The sequence below is a fragment of the Dermacentor variabilis genome, chromosome 8, assembly GCF_050947875.1.
Source record: "Dermacentor variabilis isolate Ectoservices chromosome 8, ASM5094787v1, whole genome shotgun sequence".
NCBI classification, from domain to species: domain Eukaryota; kingdom Metazoa; phylum Arthropoda; class Arachnida; order Ixodida; family Ixodidae; genus Dermacentor; species Dermacentor variabilis.
Genome location: NC_134575.1, coordinates 14,495,877 through 14,505,693, shown reverse-complemented (window position 1 = coordinate 14,505,693; position 9,817 = coordinate 14,495,877). Strand labels below are relative to the sequence as shown.

At 41.5% G+C, this 9,817-nt stretch overlaps 1 protein-coding gene across 1 annotated transcript; it reads right to left on the bottom strand.

Moving 5' to 3' along the window:
• Positions 1–9,817, bottom strand: LOC142589681 (uncharacterized). Its single transcript, XM_075701222.1, has 7 exons — positions 9,680–9,817; positions 8,808–8,832; positions 6,509–6,591; positions 4,079–4,121; positions 3,690–3,739; positions 1,431–1,551; positions 1–156 (listed from the first exon to the last, which is right to left on the bottom strand). The coding sequence occupies exons 1-7, from the start codon at positions 9,723–9,725 to the stop codon at positions 144–146; spliced, it is 381 nt and encodes a 126-aa protein (XP_075557337.1). The 5' UTR covers positions 9,726–9,817; the 3' UTR covers positions 1–143.

The following is a 9,817-nucleotide window of genomic DNA, read 5'->3' as shown; positions in this document are numbered from 1 at the left end:
GATCAAAAATAGTCGTGTTGTATGAGAGTCCATCATACATTTATTACAGGTGAAATCGCCGGCATGTCGTCAAACTAGATGCTTCTTCTCAGTCCACTGACCGATGTGTGCCCGTTGAAACGTTGTACCCCAGACTAGATTCTTCAACCGAAGAAACTAGAATAGAAAAGCACGAAATGAACATGTTGAGGTGGTAGAGGGCATTGCTGCGTCCTCTTGCATTGTACTGCCACCAAATAAGTAACTCAAGGTATACAAAGCTAAGCTAAAAATAAAAATTGGTGGCGTATTTCTTCGTTTTCGAAGACAAAAGAAACTGTTCATTTTCTTAGAGCGGAATCCGTCGAACAGGCGATGAAATACATGTTCATCATTTTATTTACATGATGTTGAAAACGGCATCGCAGCCTCCAAGTGGCACTGGTAAATAAGAAGTTATTCTACCGAAAAATATCGAAAAGCATTGAGTGCTTGCCTAAGAGCCCAAATGTGTGCTAAAATAATTTTATACTCCAGTCCACAGTGGTTTACTTCTGATTTACCGTTATCTCCTGCTTTATTCAACGCAGTAGAATACAGCTTTTAGTTGAAGTTTCTGCCGTGGTTTCAGGACTAAGCATAACAAATTATTTACTGAGAACCAACTGACCGAAGATGCTGTAGATAAGTCGTTTTTAGTAGGCTAATACTGATGCGAAGGTAACTTTCAGTGTAGAAAATGACCCCCATAGTAATCAGCTATTAACAAAATATTACACAAGGTAGTCAGAGCTGTCTCTCGAAATACCCTTACTTCATAGGTCCCGGTAGAATATATAGGGTTTTTTTAGGGACAGCAACATTTTTTAAAGGTTGCCTATGGCAGATATCACTATTCTAACCCTTGATCTAAATTACTCATTCACGTGGCCATTACTTCTACAAGAAATCAATATGGACAATTGTACAATTACCGTATTACGCAAATTACCTTTTCAATTAATTACTTTACGCCACACATTTCAATCTACGAATTACAGTCGCTGATTTCGCAAGACATATCCCCTTGGAAAGAATTCTCTGGACACCATCGCTTTGGAGACGTTAATTTTCAAAGTGTCCGACTAAATACATTGGTGTTCCCATTTCCTTTTCTTCCATAAACCGCTGTTTTATGCTTTGAAGCACAAAAGTCAGCGCTTTTCCTCGCTTCGTTCTGTTCTTTCTATCGTGTCCCGTACAACACTTTAATGGGGTTTTTACATCTTTAATATAAATATAGGAGTCAGATAAGATCGAAAAACATTGACGTGAGTGCAGCAGTTGCGCACAACGGTAGTGCTTTTCCTTTTTTTTTCGTATTTCATCTTTATGAATGGATAATTTAACAGCATTTCCAGCGGGATTTGCTTGGTTTTTGACGCTGGAACATATTGTGACTTTCAGCTTACTGCGACGAGGGTGGTTGGCCGCCAGCCACAGGCGCGTCACCGTCCATTCCCGGCAAACCGCCGGTAGGCATTCGTCCCATGGATCCCATGGATCCCATGGATCCCATAGTGTGGTCGCCCACTGTATAATGCAGAAGATAAGTACTTAGATAAGCGACACCTCACTTATACAGCTCGTGAAAACGCGAATGTTTCTTGAACGACCAGTATTTAATTTCCTTTGTAGCTTCGTACTACTGTCGGGTGGATGACAATTTGTTTTTCGTAATTATTCTAACATTTGGCGGGATCCCGCTGAACTGATTCACCATAGTGCGTCTGCCCGAGCTTCCTTTTGTCGAATAATTTGGCCTCCCTGTGGCGATCGGTTAGCCACGTGGTTAACTAAGATGGCAGATCGATTGCCCCAGGAAGGCATTGGTCCCGGGTTCAATCCCCGGACCAGGGCGAAATTTCCTTCAGCTGAGGAGCTTTTTCTCTGAGAAAACTGCATGGGTTCCCTTTGTAGCTTTGTTTTAAATTCGGGTGGGTGACCGTTTCCTTTTCTAAGGTCTTCACCTACCATATAACAACAGTTTAATTTTACCCAGAATACATTTAAAGCTGTCTTACCTAGGCCCCTGCCGTTTTTGCTCAGATATGCTGCATGGCAAGGTGGTCATTTGCAACAAGAAAAATTTATCCTTCATAATTAACGTAAGAAACTAAAATGCGTTAAGTAAACAAATATTTACTTACTTTACGACACCCGTTGCAATTAGGCAATGGGAGACGGGAGCAGTCATCTCAGCTTAGCCAAATTCCTAGGACTAGCATCAATGTCGAGACAAGCGTCCCAAAAATAAACTACAAAATGCCTTGTCGTTCCAGCAGAAATTCTTAACTGTTAGAGGCATGCTTTTGTGAAAGTAACTGGAACGCCAATGCATTACAGCACATTTTAAGGCCGAGTCTCGAAATGGGCGCTTGTTTCACGATTTCTACTAAGCAGTAATAGCTCCACTACTCCTCGGTTTCAATGTCAGAATACCAACCTAGGCCCTAAGGTGAGTAAATAAATGTTTAATTAGCACATTTGAATTTAAATATCTATTTAATTTTTTCGGCTGCTAATATCCGCCTGTGGTACCTCACATATCCACAAAAACGGCTGGAACCTAGAAATAGCAGTGATATTCTTTATATTAAGGTTTGCCGCATGAAAATTAACACCTGATATATGCTTGACGCCACATTTCACACGGCCTCCCCAATTATTTTCTTCTCAGTGTTTCTTAAACTGCAGGTTGCCAAAATAAGTTTCGATACAAAGCTTCTCACATCGTACTATTACAAGCGCCCTAACCTAAGCTCCACGTTGAGTAATTTCTCCACCGTCTTATATTTCGCCACGCATTTATCACACTGTTAAAGTCGGTTACAATACATGTCACACATACGCTTGCGGACTCACTCATCCCACGGACATCTCACGACTAGAATCGCCTCAACGGATCAATCCCGTCTATGCAATGTTTTGTTCGTTTTCGTCCGGTATAAGCTAATAATCCATAACCAGTAATTTCTTTCTCGTTGTATTTCTTAATTCTACCACATCTCTGCAATGTTTTTGAGCATTAAGAGTACAAATAAATGAAATAAAATAAAAGTAAACATTAACGATATGAACAGAATGTACACATAGAGTCAAAAACTCGCATCGGAAATATCTGTGCGAACAGGGATAAATATTTTGACGCAGATTCCGGGGGCCACTTTTTTCTTCTTCATATTTTACGCCCAAATATTTTAGCACGCAGAAATCAGTAACGCAAAAGGAGTAAGGCAAGCACAAGCACTAACTTCCAACCAAGCTTTAATCATTGAGAACATGTTATATAAACCTAAACGCGCAAACGCACATAGGGAATAAAAACAGAAGGCGATAACACTAGGGCGCGTATAATCTGTGCTTCTCTGATTTGGATTACACGTATGGCTTCCTTATGCGTAAAAGACGTGTTCCCCAGTGATAAAAACTTAGTTGGAGGTCAGAGCTTGTGCTTATCTCATCTCTTTTTTTTTTCTCGAACTTCTGAACACCGAAAAAGAAACGTTTCTTAAAGGATTAGCAACTACCTTGACCTCTCACATGGTTATGCTACACTTTACGCTTACATGTAATGAACCGTTGACTCGTTTGCAAGCGACACAGTACTTATTGCACCACTGCGACTCAGCGTAGCATCTGCGTTTTGTTGAAAAAATTATTCAACTTACTCATGCCATGGGGCGCCGGTGCTGAGCCCCCAGCGAAGCCTGTGTTCCTCCTGAAAAGTAAAGATAAGCAGCTTGCTGGAACCTCAATAGAAAATGAAAGGTAGTGCGGTCCAATGCTTAACCGACATTCGCATTCTACGTTGGTTGAGGGGCCGGATGAAACAGAATTTCGCTATTTCATGAAGTCTGTGTGTGCTTCCCTAGAACTGGAGCTGAGCAACTAGCTTGTTTCAATACTAAATGTTGTGATACGGTTATCATATTCTCCCCTATGTTCGCAGTTCAGCCATTGACATACTTTCAAGATATTGTATTGCTAAGCTTTTTTTGTCAGCCACGCACGAACCCAAAAGGGAATCTGATCTGAATGAAAAAAGCAAGATGCTTACCCAAATGACATTGCCGAATCACCCCCGTGGAAACCTCCGGACCCTAAATACAAGTATTGCACAGATTAAATCACAAACTAGAAACTAAAATGCTTTGTAATTCGGATAACTGAGAAAAAAAAGAATGCTGTTTCACACAAATTTTCTTTTTTGCACATACGCTTACTTCATACTGACCATGCTCGGGAATTGTCGTGTGTCTGTCCAAGCTATGGTCGGAGCGTGTCTGTTGCCCTGTATATCTAAGCTGAAAAGAGGAAGGGGGTAAGTGGAGTGACGGATACCTTACATACCACTGTCACCTCAGTCGTACCATTGGGGAGGGCGAGTGGGCAATCTTACTCGCGAGAAAAGTCATATAATGCTTAAACCAAAGAATAAAATAACACAAAAGAAAGCAGGTGATTACCAAGTTTCACATTGTTCTCTTGTTACAATACATACAGCATAGGCCCAAGAAGTTGTTCTAAAGAAATCAACATTTACGCATGCAAAGTTGAGGGTGTTTCTTATTTTACCCAAAATACTGGTCTAACGACGAAGTGTTCATTTTGATCAACTATATTACGAATTTCTGCTTGGGTTATGTGAGAAGCGATGGCCAGAATTGTATTTCATTACACGTACAGCTAAATGCAACATCGCGTCAAATGACGGAGTTATATTAGCTGCTACTCTTGATTGTTCAGTGTCGGGTATTAATGCACTCAGCGTTGATATTGTGAAGCTGAAAGGAGTACTGGCGTGGTATTTAGGACGTTTCATGTATTCACGTTAAATGAAGATACGGCGCCTTCAAACGACACACAATAAAAGAAACCTGGAAGGCCTGAGTCCGACCCAGGTAAATTAAATATAGCGTTTCTGCAACCAGTTTTGTCTTCATTTCCAAGCGAGTTACTATGTCTTGACGTCATGACGCAGATGTGGTCAGGCGGGAGCAGCACGACTGTGGCCTATTGACACTCACTTTTGCTGGCTATAGGCAATCTGCTACGCTGCTACGTGGAGCTTCGCAATGAGTATTAGCATAGGAGGCCGACTGAATGAGCAATAGTGAGTGCCAAATTTAGCAATGTACCGCTCCGGTAAGACGACATTCTTCGTCATGCTTAAGGGCCATGACGTCACAGCACAGTCACCTCCTTGAAAAACGGAACCGCAACTTGCAGCACAAAAGCTATTACAATTAATTATTTTTAATGTTTCGAGGCTCTCCATTAATTATCGAGTTGAGAGGCCTAGCACTTTCCTTTAAGGAAAGAAACTGAGAAGGCAAAGAAATAGCATACCAGTACTGTTTTGAAGAACAGATAAATTATTACAAAAAGAAAACCGAAGCAGCCTAGAGCGGATGCAAATCACCGTTGCAATCTGAGCTTTTCTGGGTCTTGATCGATTACGCTGCCATGGCCGCCTACTGTGTCACCGGTAGTCTCCATCTCGGGCCGTCTAAGAATCTACATCAAACGCTTGTTGTCCAGTAATGTTTGTTTTACACCATTTTAAATCGCCAGTGAATATTATCAAATATTTCAATTGGGAGTCTATAACGCTGTCCAGAGGGCCCGTGTGCTGGCAGAGGGGCTCGGCCTCTCTGTACCGACGTGGGAGCGGCCCGCATCAGTCCCAGACTGATCCCTCAGGACCTAAATAAAGTTCTTCATACCATACCATATAACGAACGTGTTCCTCACGCGGAGGTATGCAGATGAATAACACTGTAGGCGATAACACTGTTGCGACGGGCAGTTCTTGTGCGATTAGTGGGATTACTCAATTTCTTCACGATATATACGCGAACTAAAAAGCATCCCGATTGGCTTCGGTATCACCCAAGCCATCTAGTCAATGACTCAGCGCGAGTTTCTCTTTCATCAAGAAATGATGTACTCTTTTCAAGGCACACCAAATTGCAAACACATTTTAACTAAATAGGAATACATATTCACATTAATCTTGCGTAAGGAGGTTGTAAGTGAACACTTTGTGTATTGTGCATTAACGCATAATTACAAGAAGAGCAGTGTGCTGAGCAGGGTCATCTGGCTTTGTCTGACCAATAGTGAATCTACGCGTTGAAGGCGAGGAGGTTTGCGATAATATTCAAACGTATCTCTACCGTTTAGGGGCATTTGCGCAGGTACTCCATCTCCGATGAAGAATCGCGCGATAAACAAGGAACGAGAAAGAAACACGACACCAGCGCAGACTAGCAAATGTGGTTTTTCGTCAAAAACACAAATTTCGTTTTCTTGCCTTGTTCATGGCGTTATTTTTCGTCACTATGAAATGCGAACTCGGCTGGCGTTCAGCACTTCTGAATACTCCAGCTCGCCGCCCAGACCGAATCTTTTTCATTTGCTCTATTCCTGTGATTGCAGCTCACTTTATTTCTCGAGATTACTTGCCGAACGACCCACATCTTACCTGAGAGAGGCATAATGTCCGGCTGCATCATGCCGTGTGCTTGTGGGAACATGGCAGCCCGTGCCGTCCGTGCGTGGGTGAGCCTGTAATGTCACCGGGTATCGAGATAGGGACAGTGGCCAGGTAAGGACGCAAAAAATATGTTTTGATTGGCTTTTCTGCTCGTAGGAATATGGAAGTGACAAAAGCAATAAATGAAAGCACTATTATTCAGCGAAGCTTTCTCCGTGAAATCTCTCGGACTTGCCTGACCTTGACTGTAGGGTGCTGCAGCCATCTTTCCAAATAGCTCAAACTAAAGAAAGAGATTATATTACGTGCCCGATGACGGGATCGAAACTCCGTCCCCCAGCAGAGCATTTCATACATACATACATACATACATACATACATACATACATACATACATACATACATACATACATACATACATACATACATACATACATACATACATACATACATACATACATACATACATACATACACACACACACACATACATACATACATACATACATACATACATACATACATACATACATACATATCTTTACTATGCACTCACACACACCACCAGAGTTAGGTATATAATGTTCACACTAAAAATGGCAAAAGTGATTGTCAACGAGTCAGTAAACACACCCAGAGATCGAAACAAAGTGACTACACTAAAAAAATACACCTATGACACTCATTAGGCATATATCCTACCTCTGAGACATTTTGAACACTCCGTGGAGGCTAATAAGGAATCAAAGCAAGCGAAAATTGCACAGTACTTGTATTCCCCGCAAGAATCATTAAACCCCGATCGCACGCATAACTATAACTTGACAATTGGACAGCCAGCTCCTTGAAGTGATCGTCCTGTGTCTCACACCGCGTACCGCTGGGGCGGAAGAGCACGTCCGCGCCTGCAAGTTTACTTTACGCCAAAGACTCCACAGTGAAACGCGCAAACTGTTAGCATATGTAGCCTTTTGTGCGTGTTGGTATACGGCATGGTGATGTTTATAGCGCACGAGAAGACAAGGACGTAGCACCTGTGTGTGCCATGCCTTTCGGTGTCGTTGTATTTTTGTGCGCCATAAACTTCCGCCATGTTAACGTGTCAACACCCGCTGCACGAAATGTTCGCTTCAAATAAATTTTGAGTTGTTAGGACCTGCATGATTTCATCATGACAGTAATGAGTTTCTCGACGACGGTTACGACGAAAGAAAAGAATAATTTATCATACGTAAGTGAGGGATGGCAACCTTGGAAGTTCGGCGCTGTCAATGCTGACGGTGCGAGAAAATGACTTGTCTGCGTGAAGCCGTGGAGGCTTGTAGATGTGAATCACTAATGATGGAGTGTGTTTTCGAAAGTAGTGAAAACATTTCTGCCAGCGGTCACGTCAAACTTGCACGGTGGCTATTACAGCTTGGCCAATATAATCCTAACAGGAGCTTAAGCACAAAATAATGAGCTAACAATTGCTAACTACAAAACATTCGCATGTTCATTGAACGGAGGTTGCGCCTCTCAACGAGGGCACAATCGCGGTCTGTCCTATGTTGCCATTGACAAAGTACGCTAAAGAAACTGCAATGTCTTACGCGATCAACGAGACTGACGTCATTAAACAGAACCTCAGTAGATCTCACTTAATAAGGAATGCAGGGAAGTAATGCCGGAGGAAACGAGGACCTCGTGAAGAAAACGTCGCAACACCACTGACATGATTATTTTTATGAAGATGAGAACAGAGAAAAAATATACACCATATAGGAAACAAAAATTGAATGTCGGATATCATAGTCATGGGAACTATGCTCTTCTACAGGAAGCCCGGGAATCAAACCTTGAAGTGTTTTCCTTGCCACGAAATATTTTTCATGCGTGCTACATAGCGAATCCATTCTCACTTAAATTGTCTGGTACTACTGTTTTATTTTTATTATTATTTTTTGTACAGCAAATATACTGCTCTATTTTCCGCTGCACTGTAAAATAATTTACACCCTAAAAAGTGAAAAAGGGTGTAAATGTGTCTATAACTCACACCCTTAGGGTGTCCGTTATATAGATAACACCCGAAGGGTGTGAGTTATAGACACATTTACACCCTTTTTCACTTTTTAGGGTGTAAATTATTTTACAGTGTGTATGCGAGTTTATACACATCTCAGCACGTTTTCAAAAACAAAAAGAATACATTGGCACTTTATAGTAAAGCTTAACCTAGGGTGATAGGACGGGGTCCCATAGCGCACATTAAGTTTTTCCACAATAATTTCGAATTCATATTTACCAGCTTCCTTCGCTATGAACAGCACCTGTGAGAAGGAAACAGCATCAGGGATATAAGTTTACAGCTATTCCACTTATCTGTGCCTTCAAGAGCTTTTTCATGCTGCTTTTTTTTTTAAATATCTGCGACCTTGCCTCTTTAGGGATGCCATATTTCTTGAAAAATTCGTAACAACATCTTGCTAAAACGATACAGCATGCACTATATCTTTCATTCTTTCACTAAACACTAGTTATTTAAATTTTCATTTATGTAACTTACTTAATGGTATACAATTGTTTCATTGTTCGCATGAAAAATGAGTTTAGTGATGTCTTGTCTAATCAATTTCTCTTTTCGGAGCTTGCTGAGCCCAAATTTATTGTGTTAAGATAGCAGCGCGAGAATATAGTGTTAAGATATGAGTGTAAGAGTATAGATTGCTAAGGCAGGATTTCCAATAAGGCAATTTCATGAAATATGGACCATTAAAAAAAGCCTATTCCTAAACTCATACCTTCTTCAAGTGTCCTCTATATTGCTACTTACTCAAGAAATGTGACATGATAATTAAACGCAAGGTAAATTCTGCAAGTGCTCCAACTTCTTAATTAGGGGACTGAGTGCTTTGGCGGGGACAACATGGAAATTCGAAGGGGAATATAAGCAATACTGGTGACCTGTCATGAACCGCAGCAAATAGCATTCAGTCTTAAGCGGAGTCCAACACAGATTTGGCCACAACGGCGAGTTGAACATTGACAGCGTACACAAAATACCCCTGCTAAAACTTTCTTTTCAGGATGTTCACGGCCCGGTGCAAATAAAGTCCTGTCGAGTATTTCTTTCCCGAGTCAAATAATTGTAATTTGGGACTCCCTGAACACACTTACTGCAGACGATGAGCACTATGAATCCGGAGAGAAGAGTCGACCTCATCTTTCACGGTGGAGAGTCCCTTAAGCTCCCTGCGTAAGCCCAGTTAGAAACCACTCAGCTCGTAACCCGGCGACGTCACAGTACTTATACCG

Coding starts and splice junctions, on each gene's coding strand:
- LOC142589681 (XM_075701222.1), bottom strand. CDS start 9,725: ATGAGGTCGACTCTTCTCTCCGGATTCATAGTGCTCATCGTCTGCA. Junction 6,592..8,807: donor GTTCATAGCGAAGGAAGCTG/GTAAATATGAAT, acceptor GTGACATTACAG/GCTCACCCACGCACGGACGG. Junction 3,740..4,078: donor GATTCGGCAATGTCATTTGG/GTAAGCATCTTG, acceptor TTTACTTTTCAG/GAGGAACACAGGCTTCGCTG.